We start from the raw sequence: 23,189 nt of genomic DNA on the forward strand, positions 1-23,189 counted from the left end.
GTTTTTATACCACAGAAATCAGCAAGGGCCGCAAATCAGTTTCATACCCCCCACCCAAAAGCCTGTTGTTAAGCATTTAGCAGCACACCGCTGGGTTGGGTTCAGATTCTTGAATAAGAATGGGGAGGTACTTTTAGTCAAGGATTGGGGTAATGAGAGTGAAAGTATAAGCAGGAAATGTTAAATCATGCTTCTGATGAGCAGACTAGTCTGACTGAAGTAGAGTGTCCTTATGGTAGAATCCTGGGAAACCAGGTTAGAGAAAGAGTTTGGGGAGTATGGAGGCCTTATGAATTTAATACTATAAACAAGGAAGAATAATTGAAAATTTGTTTATGGGATTTTTTTTAGCAAGATGTGACATTGTTTTGAGTTATTTCCAATTGTAGGATATTCTTGCCCATACTTATGTGACTATAAGAAATAACATCTTTTCTAATGTAGGTATTCAGTTCTTTTTTCAAATGCCTGGTGGAGATCTGCCTTGTTGTGAGTCACAATTCAGGTGCATGTGCAACTATAACATGTTTGTGTTCTTTTATTTTTAAACTCTGACATTTTCCAAAAAGGATTTGAAACAGCCAAGTTGAGTGGGGGCTGTGGAGTTAGACTGCCTGGTTCAGATCCCTGCTCTCCCACTTACCTATTTCAGTAGCATAGAAAATTTTTCTTCTCTGTATCTCAGTTTTCTATCTGTAAAGTAGGGTTTTTTTTAAAAAAATAATTAATTTATTATTTATTTATTTTGGCTGCTCTGGGTCTTAGTTGTGGTGTGCAGGATCTAGTTCCCCGACCATGGATCGAACCCAGGCCCCCTGCATTGGGAGCACGGGGTCCTACCCACTGGACCACCAGGGAAGTCCCTGTAAAGCAGGTTTATACTACCTTTATCATAGGGTTGTATTGAGGATTAAATGAGGTCATGCCTGGCACATTGTAACCTCTGAATGACTTTTAGCTGTTATCATCATTACTATTATTATTTCTAATGTTCGACATTAGTTCAGGGAGTTGGCTAATAATCAGTATAAACCAAAACGTAAGAAACATCTTTCCATTCACTTTGTCTAGCTCTAAGGCAAGATCTTAGTTACCATTTTAATAAATAAGGTAAAGTCATGAAATTTAAGGTAAGTATGTATCTCAAATGTGTTGGTTTACATTGGTCAAAATACCTCAACTGGTTGTTCTGAAACATTAGTCTACTGGATAAATGACCATTAGAGAACATTGTAATATCTTGGGTAATTCTTAAATTATTGAACTTTAACATGTTGAATTGTAGAAATATTAAAAACAATGTGGGGGAGAAAAAGACTTGTTAGAGCCATTCATCATGCGGTTGGGGGTACATGTCTGTAGGCCAGCCTGTTATATTTGAGAGTCAGATGCATATAGATAACAGTTGACACCTTGGGATAGATCATGTCATCAAGGAGAGGATATAGAGTGAATGACAAGAGTAAGGGTCCCCAGGCAGGGCCCTGGGAAGTACAGCTACTTAAGAGGCAAGCTCAAGAGGAGCCTACAGGTGAGATCAAGAAGGGAGGTGGGGTTAGCAGCCAAAGAATGGAGCAGGTCAGTGGACAGAAAAGCATCGGCCACGGTAGTTGGATTTGTTATTAAGAAGTTGCTGGTGAGCTTCGCAAAGGCAGTTTGAACAGCATATAGAATAGAGACAGCAAGGGTAGAAGGGAAGTAGAGAAATGCAGCAGTAGCTGGAGGTTTCTGGTTTTGTTTTTTTTTTAGCATGAGTGAGATTTATGTACACAGTCTTCTCTATGGTCCGAGGGGAAGAAGAAACCTATAGAGAGTTGAGACAGGGAGTAATTGGTTAAATAAAGTCCCCCAGGAGCTTGAAAGAGAACACATTAAGGCCATGATGGTCTTCAGAAGGAGGAACTCTTTCAGTTCACTTGTCAGGCACATGTCTGTTGTGTGCCAGGCACTATGAGTCGTCCCGGGGATACTCAGGGAACCAGAGGGGCAAGGTCATGGCCCTTGTAGACTTCTGTTCTCAGGGAATGGAAACTGCTGAGAGAAGGTAAGGATGTATGTAGATGCAGCAAAGCCATGGTTCAGGGCTTGGGGGGTGAAGCAGGTCATGCCCAGTGACCTTGGTGCTGGCCTCCACAGTGCAGCCCAACACTGCTGAGAATGAGAGTTAGACCTTTGTCTCCCATAGACAGGTTATTCTTAAAATAAAGATAATCCTGACTTATTCAGTCCCCTGCATTAGATGTTCACTTTTATAATTTCCTTCTTTAATTTTCAGTATACCTATAAAATGAAAAAGCTTTATTAATTTCTAGCTTATAGTTGTCAAGCTCTCATCCGGTTTAAAATCAAGACCAATTAGTGGCTATTTCTAAACCAAATATATTTTTTAAAGCTGTGTGGGATGGGATAAGGTTAAGTTTCTGTAATGGAGATTAAAAAAAGAAAGAAAGAAAAAAACCCAGTACCTTAAAGAATACAGAAGTTTGGGCTTCCCTGGTGGCACAGTGGTTAAGAATCTGCCTGCCAGTGCAAGGGACACGGGTTCGAGCCCTGATCTGGGAAGATCCCACATGCCATGGAGCAGCTAAGCCCATGAGCCGCAACTACTGAGCCCGCATGCCTAGAGCCCGCCCTCCACAACAAGAGAAGCCACCGCAATGAGAAGCCTGCGCACCGCAACAAAGAGTAGCCCCCGCGCACCGCAGCTAGAGAAAGCCTGAGCGCAGCAACAAAGACCCAACGCAGCCAAAAATAAATAAATTTATATAAAAAAAAGAACTAATATTGTAACAAATTCAATAAAGATTAAAAAAAGAATACAGAAGTTTATTTATCTCCTGCTTAACAGCCCTCTCACTGCTCATCACAGTTAGGTACGAGGTCAGTGCTGCTACACAAAGTCGTTCCAGGGATACCAGTCCCTTTCAGCTTGCTGCTTCCCCAGCCCCCAGGGCATTGTGCTGTCCGCATGGTTCAGGGAGTCACCACCCCCAGGTTTCAGAGAAATAGGGTGTGGCAAAGGTGTGCCCCATGTCTTAAGCCCCAGGCTTTAGAAATAGCTCTTATTCTTCTGCTCACATCCATTGCTGAGAAGTAGTCATGTGGCCACACCTGACTTCACGGAGGGCTGGGGAGTGTTTTCTAGTTGGGCAGCCATGTGTCTGGGAAGATGGGAAGAACAGAATTTAGTGGACACCTGCCAGTCTCCACCACAGGATAACCTGTATGTTTTCATTGTTGGTTCCTTTATTATATCTTCAAGACTAACAATTAAATTCTTTTTTTCAGGCAGAGTTGGGTCTAAATGAGCACCATCAAAATGAAGTTATTAATTACATGCGTTTTGCTCGTTCAAAAAGAGGCTTGAGACTCAAAACTGTAGATTCCTGCTTCCAAGACCTCAAGGAGAGCAGGTATCAGAGAATTCTAAGGAAACCCAGTGGGAAGGAACATGGATCCCTTCTGGTGGCCAGTATGGGGGTGCTGTAGCAGAGAGGCCTTACAAACCATTGCCAGGATGTCATGATCAATTATTCATTGAGAGCAGCTACACTAAGCCTTATGGATATGTGATACTCAAGAAATCAGATTGTGGTGGGAGCAATCTGTTACTAAACATGCATATAATGATAATTGAGGGATTGCAAAGTTTTAGAAGGGCAGTCAGGAAATTGTGAAGTGCTTGTGGGTTAATGATTGGCTTGCTGTATTAAAGATTCCAGAACCTTAATTACTTGAGTTATTAATTAAAAGATTAGAGCCATAAGACATGGCAGTTAGCAAGAAAACACCTATGCAGTTTATATTGAAGAATTAGAAGAAGAGAAAACAGCAGGAAACCATGAAAAGCTTGCTGACTAGTACCAAAATTATTAGTTGATTTGTAGCAAGAGATGATAATTAGTTTAGTTGGACCAATAGTGGAAGATAATAAAAGTCCATAGAAAATTTAGTAATAGAGGATAATAGGGAAGCCACCGAAAAGGACTGAATAATAAAGAGACATCAGATTACTTGGGGATCAGATTTTGGCACACTTAAATGTCAAGACATAAATGAAAAAGGTCTCCAAGTGATCTGTAACTGTGATAAAGTCATTAACTTCACTCAATAGCAGAGACCCTCAGCTGTAGACTGTTACCTGTTCGATCCATTATTCTAATCTGATAATCTGGCTTCCTAACCCACAGCAGAGGTAAGCAGCAATCTGATTGGTGAGTCTATGAGACAGCCAGAGAAGGTACCCATTATTTACTTTATGCATTGGAGTATGTTAACTGCTGTTCATAATAATGAACTTGGGTTGCTCAAAAAAAAAAAAAACAAACATTTTTAAGCAGATTTGCTTTGTTCTATTAAAGAATATAGAAAGATTGTTAATATATTTAATAAGGACTTGCATCAAAAATAAAGTTTTGGTTTTTTTAGAGTGGTTAAATTCTGCTGGGTAAATGAAACGTTAAAGAATGGTAAATCAAATAAAGTTTGGTGTAACTCCCTTCGTTATGTCCTTTTGGAATGATGGAGAAGATAACCTGAGGTCGGGGCTGTAGCTCTTCATCTGCTGAGCATCTGAGGGATAAAACACTTTGAGGCTGGAGGCAGGGAGTGGAGGAGACTGTGTTACTATAAAACTGTCATTGATCGTAGGAGGCATGCATGGAAGCTTTTTCAAGGATTCAGCTGTTGGGCATGTTCCTGAGATTGTTGGAAATGATTGTGGAGTTGGGACCATGGGCAAGTCACCACCACCTTCTGAGCCTGTGTTCCATCTGTGAAGTGAGGGAATTGAAGAAAATGGCTCAAGAGTTCCCTTCCAACACAAACGTTCTCTGTGGAAGAGTCGATCCTTAATCCTTTTGATGATGATGTTTGTTTAAATGGAGCTTTAATTAAATTAGGATTTTTTTCTTTTGGGTCTCAAGAATGCTAAGAGAAGCAATATATAATTACCATTGATTTTCTTATGGGCGTTTACTAACATGTGAATGGTCATTCAGTCATCGAAATGCTAGGCAAATGATATAAAGAAAGGAGAAATTACACCTCTCAGGTGACTTACGAAATAATTAAATGTGATAAAACTAATTTTAGGGGAGATTAAAGTTTTTCACTGAAAAGCTAAAGAAAAAAGTAGATAGTTTGGGGAATGTTTCTGAGCACATACTTGTATTAAAGGATGTGCACATTTGAAGAGCAAACCAGTTTAATCATTTAAATAGACATCAAAAATTAATTGAGCTTAAATTATTTTCAAACTGTTTTATTAATAAAGAAGATGATTTCCAGAGGGACTTTCACTAAACCCTTTAAACCCTTAGATCAGGGGTCCCCAACCCCTGGGCCATGGACTGGTACCAGTCCATGTCCTGTTAGGAACCGGGCCGGACAGCAGGAGGTGAGCGGCGGGCAGGCAGGCGAGCAAGCGAAGCTTCATCTGTATTTACAGCCGCTCCCCTTCGCTCGCATTACTGCCTGAGCTCCGCCTCCTGTCAGATCAGCAGCGGCATTAGATTCTCATAGGAGCGCGAACCCTACTGTGAACTGTGCACGTGAGGGATCTAGGTTGTGCTTATGAGAATTTAATGCCTGATGATCTGAGGTGGAGCTGAGGCAGTGATGCTAGTGCTGGGGAGCAGCTGCAAATACAGATTATCATTAGAGAGATTTGACTGCACAGGGACCATAATAAATCAATTGCTTGCAGACTCATATCAAAACCCTATCAGTGAGTGGCAAGGGCAAACAAGCTCAGGGCTCCCACTGATTCCGCATTATGGTGAGTTGTATAATTATTTCATTATACATTGCAATGTAATAATAATAGAAATAAAGTGCACAATAAATGTAATGAGCTTGAATCATCCTGAAACCATCCCCCCACCCCCACCCCCAGGTCCATGGAACAGTTGTCTTCCACAAAAGGTTGAGGGCCGCTGCCTCAGATGACATGATGTGGGTTTCTTAGTTTTGTTTTACTTTGTAAATAGTTGTTGTTGTTTATCCAGAGGTTTTGGATTGTGGTTGTTTTTCAGGCTGGTGGAGGAGACCTTCACCATAGATGAAGTCTCTGAAGTCCTGAATGGGTTACAGGCCGTGGTCCACAGCGAGGTGGAGTCTGAGCTCATCAACACGGCCTACACCAATGTGCTACTTCTGCGGCAGCTTTTCTCACAAGCTGAGAAGTGGTACCTCAAGCTACAGACAGACATCTCTGAACTTGAAAACAGGTACTAAAATTTGTATCCACAGTTATGACAATAGAGGCCCAAGCATGAACTTAAAAGTTAGTGAGGGCTTCCCTGGTGGCGCAGTGGTTGAGAGTCCGCCTGCCGACGCAGGGTACATGGGTTCATGCCCCGGTCTGGGAAGATCCCACATGCCACGGAGCGGCTGGGCCCGTGAGCCATGGCTGCTGAGCCTGCGCGTCCAGAGCCTGTGCTCTACAACGGGAGAGGCCACAACAGTGAGAGGCCCGCGTACCACAAAAAAAAAAAAAAAAAAAAAAAAAATTAAGTGAATATCTTTGCTGCTTTGCTTGGGCCTGGTGTGTGAGAAAATTTGGGTAAGGTAACAGCAGAGCATCCAGTTACTAAGTGATCTCTTAGGTGCCGCTCAGCATCCTCTTCAAAATGCCCTGTTTCCACTATTCCTAGGTGTTATAAAGGCCTCTGAGATTTATGAGATTGCTCTTAAGGCTATAAGTAATTATTCCATATGGTATCTCTGGTTAGCCTGATCAGTATTATAACAAGTCTTCAGAGATAGGTCAACTAAGAAAAAAAGATTATGAAACAGTTGAAAAGTTAATTCAAATACCATCAAATCACACTTAGTAGTATTGGAAGTTTATTTCTAAATAATTGCATTAAAATTATATACTGATCTTTAAAATAGGGAAAGTAAAAAAAGTTTCATTTTCTGAACTATATCAAAAAGCTCATTAATTTTTTAAAAATATGGTAAAATCAATGAAATTGAAACTCACTCTAAGAAAAGTCATGCCAGAGATCTGGAAAGACTGATACTGAGCCCAGGGGCCGTTTGCTAAGCACAGGTGCAGCGCGGCTTGCGGACAGTGCTTAACAACACTGGCTGTGGCCTCGGGTAGGGAAGGAAACCATTTAGCTTCACCAACTGTCAGTAGATAACTGGTGAGAAAACTTTGAGAAACTGACCTATTAAGAAGCTTAGGAGAGTAGTTACTGCCATTCACTCTGTAAGCTTTTGTATAGTCAGCCCCCAGGTACCTTTGCAAATAAAAGGAAATGTTCAGGTGGATCCCCCAAACCATCTGTCTTCCTTGAGAATTTACCATACTCTTTTCCAGTAGATGTGAACTAATTTTATTTTTCTGAGGCTACTCTATTAAAACTTAGTTTTCCTTGAACCTCTACTAGCTAACAATGTACATTATAGAGCAATTTCCCTTTAGCACCTCAAAAATACAGCGTTGACTACAAATTTCAGACATAGTTGTATTAACATTGTAATTTAGTTCTAGCGATTATATTGTACACTCAGTAGGTACAAAATAGTAGGTGCTATGGAGATTCAAATTTGAGTGCATGGAACTTAGGTTCTCGACCATTAGTAACTAAATATTTTTGACGTGGTGAAGTTTTGTTCATCTTGCTCTGTTGTTTCTGGCGTGTAATAGATTGGTACCAGTGCTTTTCTTCTTCTTCTTTTTTTTCTTTCTAAATTTTATTTATTTAGTTATTTGGCTGTGCCAGGACTTAGTTGTGGCGTGCGGGATCTTTTTTTAGTTGCAGCGCGCAGGCTCTAGTTCCCTGACCAGGGATCGAACCTGGGCCCCCCGCATTGGGAACACAGAGTCTTAACCGCTGGACCACCTGGGAAGTCCTGCTTTTATTCTTCTTGTGTGTATGATACAAATCTATTCTAAACAAATACTTTTTCCTATTTGTTTTTGTCTTCAAGAGAATTATTGGAACAAGTTGCAGAATTTGAAAAAGCAGAATTTACATCTTCAAATAAAAAGGTAATTTTTGGTCCTTATAAGTCCATACCTTAATAGCCAGTGTTTAAAATCCTCAAGTTGCTCAGAGCATTCAGAGATTAAAGTGAGAACTCTCAAGGAAAAGCATTCAACTCAAGAGCAGAATTCCAAGCTTGCCTCTCAGATTTTTAGGAGAAAAAAGATAAGTTTTGGAAGTAACTATGAAAAACTTGTTTTTGTCTACTACCTCACACACGCATGCGCATGCACACAACATCCCCGCAGTCCACCCGCCTCCCAGCCATGCAAGCTCTTCACTCAGATGATGCGGAGCACAGGCGTTGGGGGCATGCATCCTGGCACTGTCACTCCTCAGCTGTGCGACCTTGAGCAGGTTACCTGAGATGGCTGAGCCTCGTTCCCCTCATCTGTCAAGTGGAGACAGTACTGGTGGTTACCTGCTTGTCTCTTTAATCATTCTCATTACCTGTAGTGACCACTTAGCATTCCATTGTGTAGATGCACCAGAAATCCTCTGTGGTGTTACATGGTAAAACACTGCCAAGATCAATCCATGAACATACACGTGCAAAACAATTTTCTAATTATTCCTTTGGAACATATTTCTAGCTAAGAAATTTCTAGGTCAGATGGCATGAATTGTTTTGTTTTAATACATATTGCTAAACTGCCAGAATGTTTGTGTCAAGTTACTCATCCGTAATGTAGTTTACCTAAATCCTCATCATTATTACAATTTTTCTGGGGTTCATGCAGAAATCTGTTTTAGCTCCCACAGTTTAAAATCCCAGTCTCTAGATACTAGGATCTTTATCAGCTTTGGCTTTGAGTACCTTCCCTCCCTCCTTTCTCTTCCACCTGTTTTTTGTTTTTAAAGATACAAGGAGGATGGGTTTTGTTTTTATCTCTAATTTGCATTGGGCACTGTGGGCCAGGCACTGTCCTAAGCACTAGGACGTAGCAGAGATCCAAACCAATGAAAATCTAGCTGATATCTCAGTGAATATGTTTACACAGTGTCTTCCACTTAGAAAGTACAAGGGTTCAGTGATTACACGTGTTTTATTCAGTGGTGATTTCAGTTTGGTTTCTTTGTTTTGTTTCAGCCCATCATAGATAACATAAAGCCAAAACTTGCTCCACTTAACGAAGGTGGAACAGCAGAACTCCTAAACAAGGTAATGTTGCCATCATTTTGAGAAATGGCAAACTCTCTAAGGATATATGCTCACTGCCTGCCCAGCTCTAGGGTAGAGAGACTGGGTGGAAGGTGTTGATCCAGGCTTTGGTCCACTGAGGGTAATTAGCCCATCGCAGTAGTTGTACTGAGTGGTACCTGGTGGGCCAGAAGAGGGCACACTTAACTCCCAGAGAGTCTGAAGCAGCTCTTGATTGCATCTTTTCATAATGAAGTGAAGAGCATAGAATTTGGAAAGTGTTTATTGATGGACATTTGAAGTTTATGAGCTGTGATAACAGTGAAGAGATTTTTTTAATTAAGAGGTTTATAAAGATTAATTACTGATATACAACTATTTTTCATGACTCTTGTGTTCTTAACATTATGCTAGATATTGTTACATAAAAAGAAAAGTAATACCTGGCCTTTTGCCCTCAAAAACCTTGTAGTCTCATTGGGAAGGGATAACTAATATTCTAGGAACAGAGACAGCAGAATGGTAACCTGTGTGCCACAGTTGCCACTAACCTGGTGCCAAAGGTGCCACAGGGTGGCAGAGAAGACACATTTCCATGTGGATAAGAGTAGTTGAGGACAGGCTCTTGGGTAAGGTGGTGCCTGAGCTGGGCTGAAAGGTGTAGCAGATTGAATTGTCAGAGGGAAGAGAAATGGTATGGCCAGCAGAGGAACAGAGTGGGCAGCAGTCAGAGGCAGAGAGGAGGCTGGCATGCCTTGGAGCAGAGTGCAGGCTCTCCAGCTGGGCGACGCTGCATGTGCTGGGGTATAGTAAGAAGTGAGACTGCACTGACAGGTGATGCTTGTGACGGAGCTGCTGATGAGCAAGGCCCTTGGACCTCAGCTCAGTTGGAACCACTTAGGGGCTGGGCACAGGGTATGGAATGATGAAGATTGTGTCTTGAGGATAAGCGGCAAGTGGTGTACAGTGTAGGCTGAGAACAAACCCAAGAGTTGCAGGATCAGCTAGGTGAGAGATGGCAGGGGAGAGGGACTTGGCAAAAAGGCTGAGAGTAGAGGGCTGCAAAAAGCCTGAGAGACTGTGAAAGAAGAAACTAGAAGTCTTAGAGGCAGAGGTGACTCATACGTGTTGAGGCTGGTGGGCTGGGTAAAACTGGAATATTACCCGTAACCAGGGCATGCAGACTTTTGAGCTTTTATGTAATTTAAATTTAATATAAAAATTAAATTTTTAAGTGAAACAAAGGATTAAAAATACTTTGGCTAACATAATAAAACTTGAATTTACTCACAAAGGAAATTTTAAGACTTCAAGAAGAGAATGAGAAATTAAAGTCAAGGCTGAAGACCCTTGAAACACAGGTAACCGAGAAATACTTTAACAAAATTATTGAAAGAGTTACTTACAGACTAAGTACTGAATGTATTTTGTTTAATCTTGATTATAGGCAACAAATGCATTGGATGAGAAGTCAAAACTAGAAAGAGCACTGCAAGATTTACAGCTTGATCAAGGAACTCAGAAGGTGAAATCAGTTTTAGCATTTTCACATTTTCTAGATGATCAAGTTATAAACTTATATTAAGTCTTAGCTACTATCAGTATTATGCCCCACAGCCAGCCACTCCCTGAGAGGGAGGCCACCACTGTAGTTCTGCATTGAGACAAACTTGTCCAGGAAAGGCCAGGTGAGCGCCTATTGAGGGCAGTGGGGGCAGATACACAGCTCATGTACTTCACATATCCCAGAGCCCATTGGCATATGAGATATGCTTAAATTTATTTTTTAAAAGTTCTTCTCCCTTTCACTTTGCCCTTCCAATTACAACGGGAAGAAAGGAAGAGTTTTTAGTTATTATTATACAGAACTTATTATTACTTAAGTTTCCCTTCGGTGAGTGTGACAAAACAGAATGAATTTACTCGTCATGCATCTTCTAATCCGCCTATATCTAGCTGTGCTTCTGTAATACAGTGAAATCCAGTGAAGTTCTCCAAGCTTGTCTGAATGGAATGACTGAGTATCACTCTGCCCTGGAAGTCATCGTGTGCTCAGTTCTGCCTCCTTTGGCCTTTCCATTGAGATTAGATGCTGTAATAGGATCCTGTCAGCAGGACCATTGGAGTGAATTTTCATTGCAGCACTGGCTTTTCTAGTGGTTGTAGTGCCATTGTAAATGTCTACTAAACAATCCCCAAACTTACTTCATTAGACTTTGGTTATACTTTTTCTATGGAAAATTTCAAACATATACAAGAGTAGAGAGAATAGTGTAATGCACCCCAGGTACTCATCACTCTGCTTTACCAGTCAGTCATCAAGACATGGCCAGTCTGGTTTCATATTTACCTCTACTTTCTTCTCCCTTTCCCCATGTTTTTTGGGTTTTTTTAATTAATTAATTTCTTGGCTGCGTTGGGTCTTCATTGCTGTGCACAGGCTTTCTCTAGTTGCAGCAAGCGTGGGCTTCTCATTGTCGTGGTTTCTCGTTGAGCATGGGCTCTAGGTGCGCAAGCTTCAGTAGCTGTGGCACGCAGGCTCAGTAGTTGTGGCTCACGGGCTCAGTAGTTGTGGCTCATGGGCTCAGTAGTTGTGGCTTGCGGGCTCCAGAGCGCAGGCTCAGTAGTTGTGGTGCACGAGCTTAGTTGTTCCGCAGCATGTGGGATCTTCCCGGACCAGGGCTCGAACCTGTGTCCCCTGCATTGGCAGGCAGATTCTTAACCACTGCGCCACTGGGGAAGGTCCCCCCCATGTTTTTTTGAAGCCAGTCTCAGGCGTTACATTATTTTATCTGTAGGTTTTTTGTTTTGTTTTGTTTTTTGCGGTATGCGGGCCTCTCACTGTTGTGGCCCCTCCCGTTGCGGAGCACAGGCTCCAGATGTGCAGGCTCAGCAGCCATGGCTCACGGGCCTAGCCGCTCTGTGGCATGTGGGATCTTCCCGGACCGGGGCACAAACCCGTGTCGCCTGCATTGGCAGGCAGACTCTCAACCACTGCGCCACCAGGGAAGCCCAGTCTGTAGGTATTTTTTAAATAAAAGGATGCGTCTTATATGGCTAAAACAAAAGGAAATATATATGATTTTCAATCATTATATACCAAGGACCATAAATTTCAATCATTATATACCAAGGACCATAAAACAGCTAAATACTCCAGAACAGCTTTAGTTTCTCAAAAGTAAACCAGTTACCAACATTTTCGGATGATGAATTTGTTTTAAAAGCCATTGAAGGTTTTGCTCCAATTTTGCTTTTAAGATTTGGCAAAAGCAAAATGCGTACAGGCCTTCACTAGATGCAGTGAAATAAAATCTTTTTAAAAACCAGATTTCAAAAATAAGTAAGGAATTCTTCTTTTGTTGATAGTAGTGCTTCGTCTTCATAGTTAGCAATTATAGACCATTTTCCTGTCATTAATATAACTTTTGTCTTTTATAAATTTTGTCTAGTTAAAAACATGATCCAGGTAGAGAGAAGATCCAGCTGCTTATATTACACTGACGAAGTGTACAAATATGTGCATATTGAATTAATGTAAAAAACTTAAAATCTTGTAAATTTAGCAAGCCATATAATCAGTAAGCATTAATTAGGCTCTCATAATATTGTAAAACATGTCTGTTACATTTTTTGTATAAATTGTATTAATTTTATTATTTTTCCATCTGTATCATTAAAAATTCTTCACCAGGATTTTTTTACCTTGACTTTTCAAAAATGAAGCTTATTTGCCACCCCAACTCAGGGAAACACAATCTTGTCAAATTTAGGATCCCACCTCTCTTGTTCCTCTTTTGGAATTCCAGCAGTTCATAAATCATATTTTACATACTTGGAAATCAGTGACCACTGAGTGTGGTCTGCTGTGCTCAGGACACAGTGCACTGGGTGCTGAGGGTGAACTGGGTCTGCTGGTGACCCTGACTGGACTGCAGTGGCAGAGAAGGCTGGCGGGGGATGCTGACATGCACACGCAACACACATCATCATCTGTTTCCATCACCTGTGATGCTGAATCTAAAGCAGTTACTATTTAGGATGTCAGCATGAAATCATGTGAGTGTATGTATTTTTCATAGGATTTTATAAAGACCCAAGACTTGAGTGACTTGGAAAACACAGTTGCTGCTTTAAAGAGTGAGTTTCAGAAGACACTTAATGACCAGACAGAAAACCAGAAGTCCCTGGAGGAGAATCTAGCGACAGCCAAGCATGACCTACTCAGGGTGCAGGAGCAGCTGAGCATGGCTGAAAAGGTCAGATTTGTCTGTTTATATCCGATTAAGTGATGAATGCAGTGTAACTAAGGGAAACGTTGGACAACTACAGATTCACTTCATTTTTTGTCAAGGTAGGCAATTTGTGTTCTAAAGATTTATCATTTGGGGACACTGAAATTCTTCCATCTTTGGCACTAAAATATCTGTGATAATAAAAACCTACACTCCTTCTGTTCTATGGTGAATACTCCACTGAGGGTGGCGTACAGCCGGCACCCTGAGCACCCATTTTGCTCTTCCTGATCAGCCCTCTTACAGTCTGGCAGAGGGATGAGTGGCTTTTTTCTCAAGGGTTCTATACTTTTTTCTTAATTTATATGAGATATGTGGAGAACTGGTTTTTTCGCTTTAGGGGTTAGACTCTTAAGAGTATGGGAGCTAAAATGTAATTAAATTTAAAATCCTCCTCTTCAAATACTGGCAATATTTTGGGATTTGGAAAAAAGAGCATGCTTATTTTACCTGAAAATGAATTTACTTTTTCAAATAGATTTCCCATGTCTATGGCATAGTATGTTTGAGTTATTTGCTAATATTGTACTTGGGAAATGTTACTATTTTATTAGCTTCCCATTTGAAAGAATGTATTTTTAAAGTTTGAATAGTCTTAACTTTATATAAGTATATATTTTTTAAAATTAGAAAATAGGGCTTCCCTGGTGGTGCAGTGGTTGAGAGTCTGCCTGCCAATGCAGGGGACATGGGTTCGTGCCCCGGTCCGGGAAGATCCCACATGCCGCGGAGTGGCTGGGCCCGTGAGCCATGGCCACTGAGCCTGTGCATCCGGAGCCTGTGCTCCGCAACGGGAGAGGCCACAACAGTGAGAGGCCCGCGTACTGCAAAAATAAATAAATAAATAATAAAAATTAGAAAATAAAATAAGCACAATATTAGTAAAATTAGGGCAAAATATATATTTTCATCAGATATGTTATTTCTTTCCTTAACTATTTCTTATTAATGGGCTGACATTTTTCACTATGCAGGAATTAGAGAAAAAATTCCAACAAACAGCAGCTTATCGAAACATGAAAGAGATTCTCACCAAGAAGAATGACCAAATCAAAGACCTGAGGAAAAGACTGGCGAAGTAAGACATACTGATCCTGTCTCTCAGATTGTCTCCCTGCTGGGTTGATGTCTGTCCTTCATTAAGTCTAACCTTGTGTCTGGAGAGGTCAGGCCGGTGGGGAGTTGCTCTGTCATTCAGTCCAGAAGGCTGTATCTGAGGAAGGCATAGGGGTTTTGGCCAGGCCTCATCTGTAACACCCACCAGGGTTTCTTTTCAGGTTCAGCTGAACCTTTAGCCTCACACAGGGCTACACTAGGCTACTCTGGCCGTGGATTCTCTTAGCAGGATATTGGACAGAAACCACAGCAAGCACATAGGGCAGCATTGGGCATTTCTCCTCAGTGGTGTCCTTGCTGCAGCCCACAACCTGATCATACTGTGCTCTCACATGACAATTTAGGTGCTAGAAAATGAGTCCATACGTGGGTGCCAGAGCCAGCGTGGCTTAGAAGTTCCATGCCCTATATAGGACCAGTGTCTTTGGTCCAGCCACGTGGTGCCCAGGCAGGGACATGTCCGGGAGGGAGGGACTCAACTGTAGGGAAGCCGAAGCCGTGGTTTCCGCCATGGATGTATAGTTGTTCACAGTTCTCCTGGTCCAGATGGAGTCTTCTAATTGGGGTCATTTCTGTCATCAGTGGCTCTGCCTGGAAACTCAGCTGACATTTTACCTTTAGCAGGGTTCCAGGGTACTAGAGCTAGAAAGTGAATCCCAGATCATATTTTTCCTTAGAGAAGAGGGTCTGTTAACCCTGTACTCACAAAGCCATATCAGCTGTTTGTGTCCATCAGGCCATCGATTAGATAATTACCATAATTACCGCCGAATCCCTAATCTGCTAAGCTATCACAGATCTAGATGCCACATGTAGAAACTTGGAACCTGAAGGTATCTCAGCAGTTATCTGGTCCATTCTCCACCTGTGGCAGGAATCCCGAGTCACCCTCGTCATGCCTTGAATGTATCTGACTTCTACCGTAGCAGTGATTTTAAGTGAAAAATGCAACATTACTGGTTTAGTCACTGGAGGTGTTTCAAGTAAACTTATTTGGTAACAACAACAACAGCAAAAAGTATCATGACATTATGCTGTTAATTGAATATATATCTCTTTCCAGATATGAACCTGAAGATTAAAAACTGAAGAAGATTTCATCTGGAAGCTGCCACTACATGAAAGTACAAGCTGTTTCTCACCTCAGGCATGTATTTGAAGCAGTTTGTTGTATTCCTTCTCTTTATTTTTCTAATATTTAGACTTTGCTTCTGATATTTAGAACTAGAGTTCCTATTTCAGTTACCTAATTGAGGAGAAAACCTACTGACTGATTCTGGCCTGTCATCCCAAACTCTTCTCTGCTGAGTGCTCCAGAATCTTAGTGCAAATGCAGTGAGAATTCTTTATAGTAAAGAAGAGGCTTATCCTTTTGCATTAGTGTAAAGAGCACGGCTTTTCAATAAATGTTAAAGCTAGCATTGTTTGTACTTGTGCATTCCCCAGAGGAAAAATATATAATTATTAAAGATAGTTATTACAAATAAACCTTATTTTTTAACATGAAATCTAATTTGTTTTCTATATGTGATCATCAAAAAAATATGAATTTATTGAACATGTGAATACCATCTATTATAGGCATCATTTTTACCAATTATAATGAAAATTAACAGTGAACATGAGGTTTCGGTTAACTCCTTTGGTCTCTCTAGCTAAATGCTGAGGAGGGTCAGACATTTTTTGCAGCATAACTTACGAGTCCGTATTACTAATGGAGAAGGCAGAGCCATCCTGTACTTATACAGTTGAGAAAGTATCTGGATTCAGAATAAATGTAATCTTTATACTTCAGTTTCCAGAATATTCTTTTAAGTTATGTTAAATGAGAACACTTTTTTTTTAATATATAAATTTATTTATGGCTGCATTGGGTTTTTGTTGCGGTGAGTGGGCTTCTCATTGCGGTGGCTTCTCTTGTTGTGGAGCACGGGCTCTAGGCACGCGGGCTTCAGTAGTTGTGGCTCACGGACTCTAGAGCACAGGCTCAGTAGTTGTGGCGCACGGGCTTAGTTGCTTCATGGCATGTGGGATCTTCCCGGACCAGGGATCGAACCCGTGTTCAATCCTGCTGTGGTTAAGAATCCTCCTGCATTGACAGGAGGATTCTTAACCACTGCGCCACCAGGGAAGACCCAAGAACAATTTTTAAAAGACCTCTATTTAACATAAAATCAGTTACCAGACCTCAGATTCAACTTTTGATTATAGTTTATTTATTTATGTGTATCTACAGTAACTGCATTTTCAAGAGGTTTTGATTACATTTCCATTAGTCCTGCTTTTTCTTGTATGATTTTGGATAAATCATTAGAAGTTAGGTATCATATCTGCACTTGTGTAATGCAACAATATACTCTAAGGATAAACAAAATAAAGTCCATAAAGCAATAATGCCTCAGAAGGAAAGTACTTACTTTTATTACATTATTTAGAAAGTAATTATTCCCACTTCCAAAAGCAGAGTGTCACACCCTAAATGAATGCCGTCTGCTAAGAAAGGTCATCCCACTTCCACAAATGAAGATTTTATTTACCAAGAAGAGTTTATTGATCCAAGGATAAGGCTTCTTGATATCTTTATTCAAGCTCTTAATACTAGCCTTGAATTTGTTGTTTTTCTTGTAGGTTTTATATTAAAGTACTGAAGGAACAAATGATGAAGGGTAAGATAATTTCCCCCCAAAAGGACACAGAAGGCAGTCTTAAAAAGGTGAATGAATGAGAGAAGGGAGGGGAAAAGATCCACTAACAAGCCAGCACTTACTGCATAGTTGTTTCTCACCCATCCCTCACTATTCAGGTCACTCATTGGGTTCTGTGTCCTTTTAGAGCTTTCACTGAGGGTTCCAGTCTTACCCCATATTTCTTTAGGCAAAAATTGATTCTCTCTCTGAAAACTATTCCATTTTTTATAGACCAGAATATTCTGTGTAATTCAGAAACAGACCTCTTTAAATGGCTTGTGTATCTTTCAAAAACCATTTATTTTCTCTCTATATGTTTCTTAGTTTGATGTCCATAGGGAAGGAAGTTATGTTGAGAAACCTATGTTGCTAGGTAGAATTTCAACTTTGTTTTCTTTTTTTTTCGGTAGCAACTTTTAAATATTCTATATATGCAGTTCAGTAATTCAAAAGTATTTATGAAACCTTAAAACCTAACTAGGCCCTGCATTAAGATAAACAAACATGATATTCTTTGACATAAATTAACGTGATGATTCTTCCACATATAAATACTTTCTGTGCCTGTTTTTGTCACTGTGTGTGTGTGTGTGTGTGTGTGTTATGTGCCTAGCAAAATGCAATGTTAAATTTTTATTTATTGAATGTTTCCTAGTCTTAAGATTTATCTCATTTAACCAAGAAAGAAAGCCTTTTTAGTTGCTGTATTTTGGGTGTGTAAGAAAGTTGCCTCAAGCCCTGATTGAATTTTCAGTGTACGAAGCTGTATAGACTGTGCACTGTGGCTGTTATAATGCAGCTTTAGTTTAGCTTAAATATTCAAGGCTCCTGCTAAATTATGACTCAGACCCTTTATTGACAAAAGTAAACTGTAAAGGGTTTTTGTTATTAATCTCTTCTGTTCAATATTTAAGTGTTCATTTTTTCTCATTATGTATTACATTTGAGTCATATTAATGTTTAATGATCATTTGTTTATATTTTATATAACTCATATGGAAAGTATTGCTCTACATTGAATTTGTTATCCTATTTTATAAAACCTTTGCTATTTGTTATTTCCATTCTGATGAGTTGAAAAGGGTTAATAGAGATGTTTGCATCTTTATTTTTTTATTGAAGTATAGTTGATTTACAATGTTATGCTAATTTCTGCTATAGAGCAAAGTGGCTCAACCACACACATACACACATTCTTTTTTATATTCTTTTCCATTATGGTTTATCTCAGGAGACTGGGTGTAGTTCCCTGTGCTATACAGTAGGACCTTGTCGTTTATCCATTCTAAATGTAATAGTTTGCATCTACTCATCCCAAACTTTAGTCCATCCCTTTCCCTCCCCCACTCCCCCTTGGCAATCACAAGTCTGCTCTCTATGTCTGCAAGTCTGTTCCTGTTTTATAGGTAGGTTCATTTGTGCCATACTTTAGATTCCACATATAAGTGATATCATATGGTGTTTGTCTTTCTCTGTTTGACTTACTTCACTTAGTATGATAATCTCTATTTGCATCCATGTTACTGCAAATGGCATTATTTCATTCTTTTCTATGGCTGAGTAGTATTCCATTGTATATATGTACCACATATTCTTTATCTATTCCTCTGTCGATGGACATTTAGGTTGTTTCCATGTCTTGGCTATTGTGAATAGTGCTGCTATGAGCATAGGAATGCATGTATCTTTTTGAATTATAGTTTTGTCTGGGTATATACCCAGGAGTGGGATTGCTGGATCATACGGTAATTCTATTTTTAGTTTTCTGAGGAACCTCCACACCATTTTCCGTAGTGGCTGCACCAACTTACATTCCCACCAACAGTGTAGGAGGGGTCCCTTTTCCCCACAACCTCTCCAGCATTTGTTATTTTTAGACTTTTTAATGATGGCCATTCTGACCAGTGTGATGTGGTACCTCATTGTAGTTTTGATTTGCATTTCTCTAAGAAATAGTGATGTTGAGCATCTTTACATGTGCCTACTGGCCATCTGTATGTCTTCTTTAGAGAAATGTCTATTTAGGTCTTCTGCCTGTTTTTGGATTGGGTTTTTTGTTGTTGTTGTTTTGTTGAGTTGTATGAATGGTTTATATATTTTGGAGAGTAAACCCTTGTCGGTCGCATCATTTGCAAATATTTTCTCCCATTCTGTAGGTTGTCTTTTCGTTTGTTTTTATGGTTTCCTTTGCTATGCAAAAGCTTGTAAGTTTGATTAGGTCCCATTTGCTTATTTTTGTTTTTATTTCTATTGCCTTGGGAGACTGACCTAAGAAAACATACAGTTTATGTCAGAGAATGTTTTGCCGATGCTCTCTTCTAGGAGTTTTATGGTGTCATGTCTTTTGTTTAAGTCATTAAGCCATTTTGAGTTTATTTTTGTGCGTGGTGTGAGGGTATGTTCTAAGTACATTGATTTACATGCAGCTGTCCAACTTTCCCAGCACCACTTGCTGAAGGGATTTTTCCCATTTTATATTCTTGCCTCCTTTGTCAAAGACTAATTGACCATAGGTGCGTGGGTTTATTTCTGTGCTCTCTTTTCTGTTCCATTGATCTATATGTGTTTTTGTACCAGTACCACACTGCTTTGATTACTGTAGCTTTGTAGTATTATCTGAAGTCCAGGAGAGTTATGTCCCCTGCTTTTGTTTTTTCTTCCTCAGGATTGCTTTGGCAGTTCTGGGTCTTTTATGGTTCCACATAAATTTTTGGATTATTTGTTTTAGTTCTGTGAAAAATGTCATGGATAATTTGTTAGGGATCACATTAAATCTGTAGATTGCTTTGGGTAGTATTGCCATTTTAACAGTATTAATTCTTCCAGTCCAAGAGCATGGGATATCTTTCCATTTCTTTGAATCCTCTTTAATTTCCTTTATTAAAGTTTTATAATGTTATAATGTTTTCATAAATCTTTCACCTCCTTGGTCAGGTTTATTCCTAGGTATTCTTTTTTGATGCAATTTTAAAAGGTACTGTTTTCTAACATTTCCTTTCTGATATTTCACTGTTAGTGTAAAGAAATGCAACCGAGTTCTGAAGAGATGTTTACATCTTTAAATGCTTGGTGCTTTTAGATATATTGGATTGCCAAAAAAATTGGCTTTAATGATTTCCCTTTGCTTACGTGTAAATACTTAACACATAAAGCTTTGGCATTATAAATTCAACACATGATTTCTCTCATGTAAGCAAGTCTTTCAGAATAAAAACCATCTCAGCAAAATATTTAGTATCTAGATGAAATAATAGTATTTAGGCAATATTTAAAGAAAATGATTTTCAACACCACATAGAAAAAAGTTTCAGTATTTTACAGATAAAAATCCACCAATGTTAAACAAAGCCAAATTAGACTTTGAAAATTATAATTTTTAAAAAGTAGCAATATGCCTACTATCAAATTATAACTTATTAAATGGATTTTCATGAGTACTTAGAAAAGAAACTTATAATCCCCAGGAGCCAGCATGGGTTTCCCTAGCAAGAAATCATAGCAGACTAAACTCATTTGTCTTTTAGGAGAGAGAGATGTGGTATATGAGGATTTCAGCAAGGTGTTTGTCAAAGACCTCATGATAATACTGTTAAAAAGAGTCTTACTGGGGTTCTCCCAAATGCAGACTTTGGGATAAGGATTTGGGTGTAGGTAGTTTATTTGGGAAGTGATTCCAGGAAGTCCTGTGGGAGACTGAAGACTTGAGACAAATTGAGAGAGTCACCACTAATACAGCTGGGGCTCAGTCCTGCTGGGGACCCCCTGAGACACAGGCAAACATCTCCACATTCTTCCACTACCTGTGCTAGATTCCCCCTCGCCCTCAGCCAACATTTCTTGTCAGAATTGCTTGCTTAGTGAGCCAAACCTTCCTCTTTTAGGGGTCTGAGCCCATGATTATTTTGCTCTTGTCGTGCTGTTATTTGTGAAATTTCCCATTTATTATTATCCCCAAGTATCACCAAGAAGCACACCTATGAATCCTGAGTCCAGAAAAACTTCCTCCTGCCTCATTGTGTAGCAACAACCCAAGCTCCTCATGATAATTAGGGTCAGTTATCCTTTGCCAGTATGGTAACTCCTTTCTTTGCCTTCTAGTCCATGGACTTGAAGAGCCCCCAAATGAGCAGGCAGCAGTCATAGCTTTGGGTCAAATAGAACCCTTACTGTGTCTAGAAACATTAATCCCCAGTGTCTAAAGCTGTGGAATCATGAAGCACAAAATCCCCAAGTGAGTAACAAAATGATGGTGAGAGGACCCACAGTGTTTGCACCTCTTGGTTCCCAGAATTATGTGATCTGGTTGTTGGTTCAATATATATACCATATCATGAAGGACTACTCCTCAGCCCCATGGGGCATCATCTGCTATCGAGTAATTCCAACATTTAATAATCTGGCAATTTCCAAGTGATGTAGTATATGATAGGACCAATAGACCTTGTGTCCCTTTGCCCATTGTCATACTTCTTTGACTTTAGTCCCTTTCGGTGGGTCCTTGGTTTGAGGCAACATTATGCAGGATCCCCTGTGAGCCCTCAGTAGTGGTATTGGCAGAGGCATGGTTGACAGGTAAGGCAAACCCATGTTTGAAATACATGTAAGTTCCAATAAAGATGAATCACTGCCCGTCCCAGAGTGGAAGAGGTCCAACATAATCAACTTGTATCAAATTGGCTGATTGTTCTCTTAGAGTGATAACACTATATAAAGGATTCAGCACAAATTTCTACTGCTAATAGTTTGGACATTCAGCAGTAGCAGTAACTAAATGAGCATTGTAGAGAGGGGACCCATACAGAGCCTCCAACCCTATCAATATGACTACTTCATTTATGGGTTCATTATCCAAACACTGAAGCAGCTGAGGACAGAGGCTGGCTGACATCTGTGGACAAGTCATTCTGTTCACATAGTAGTTCAGCATCTTCTACAATGGATGTTCTCTGATGGGTATTGACAAGAGATAAAAAGATCCATCCCTCATACTTAATAGTGAGAAACTTGAAGCTTTCCTACTAAGATCAGATACAAGGAAAGGGTGTCTCCTCTCACTGTTCCTTTTCAATATTGTATTGGAAGTTCTAGCTAATGCAGTAAGACAAGAAAAGGAAATAAAAGGTATTCAGATTGGGAAGGAAGAAATAAAACTGTATTTGTACACAGATGATATGACTATCTAGAAAATATGGAAAGAATCATCAATAACAACAACAAAAACCTCCTGGAACTAGTAAATGATTATAACAGGGTTGCAAAATACACAGTTAATATACAAAAATCAATCTTATTCTTTGTATACCAATAATGAACAAGTAGAATTTGAAATTCAAAACACAATACCATATATTTGTATTTGTACCATATATTTGTACCATATATTTGTATATGTATATATACCATATACTTTACCCCAAAATGAAATACTTAGGTATAAATCTAACAAAAGATGTGAAAGATCTATATGAGGAAACTGCAAAACTCTGATGAAAGAAATCAATGAAGAACTAAGTTAAATGGAGTGATATTTCATAGTCATGGATAGGAAGACTCAGTATTGTCAAGATGCCATTTACTCCCAACTTGATCTATAGATTTAATGCAATCCCAGTCAAAATCCTAGCAAGTTATTTTGTAGATATGATTTAGTAGATCATTTTGTCTACAAAAATGATTCTAAAGTTTATATGGAGAGGCAAAAGACTCAGAATAGCCAACACAATATTGAAGAACAAACAAGTTGGAGGACTGACATTAAAACTTACTGTAAAGCTATAGTAATCAAGATGGTGTGGTATTGGTGAAAGAAGCAGACAGATAGATCAATGGAACAGAATAGAGAGTCCAGAAATAGACCCACATGAATATCATTAACTGGTCTTTGACAGAGGAGCAAAGATCATACAATGGAGTGAAGATAGTTTTTTCAACAAGGGATGCTAGAACAACT

At 39.6% G+C, this 23,189-nt stretch overlaps 1 protein-coding gene across 2 annotated transcripts in view; it reads left to right on the top strand.

Moving 5' to 3' along the window:
* The window catches only part of LZTFL1 (leucine zipper transcription factor like 1), a 28,689-nt gene extending 10,830 nt beyond the window's left edge, over positions 1–17,859 (top strand). Inside the window, exons 2-11 of one of the 2 annotated variants that reach the window (XR_009543120.1) lie at positions 3,289–3,413; positions 6,036–6,230; positions 7,945–8,005; positions 9,091–9,162; positions 10,437–10,502; positions 10,589–10,666; positions 13,224–13,400; positions 14,411–14,514; positions 15,616–15,699; positions 17,181–17,859. Coding sequence is in view for 1 of the 2 variants with exons in the window: in XM_060164048.1 (XP_060020031.1) it covers positions 3,289–3,413; positions 6,036–6,230; positions 7,945–8,005; positions 9,091–9,162; positions 10,437–10,502; positions 10,589–10,666; positions 13,224–13,400; positions 14,411–14,514; positions 15,616–15,634 (897 nt within the window). In the remaining variant the exon portion in view is untranslated. Of the gene's footprint in view, positions 1–3,288; positions 3,414–6,035; positions 6,231–7,944; positions 8,006–9,090; positions 9,163–10,436; positions 10,503–10,588; positions 10,667–13,223; positions 13,401–14,410; positions 14,515–15,615; positions 16,061–17,180 lie in introns of those variants that run through there. The other variant, XM_060164048.1, reaches the window with a different exon arrangement.
* Positions 17,860–23,189: the final 5,330 nt, after the last annotated feature.

The sequence above is a fragment of the Lagenorhynchus albirostris genome, chromosome 10, assembly GCF_949774975.1.
Source record: "Lagenorhynchus albirostris chromosome 10, mLagAlb1.1, whole genome shotgun sequence".
Taxonomy (NCBI): Eukaryota; Metazoa; Chordata; class Mammalia; order Artiodactyla; family Delphinidae; genus Lagenorhynchus; species Lagenorhynchus albirostris.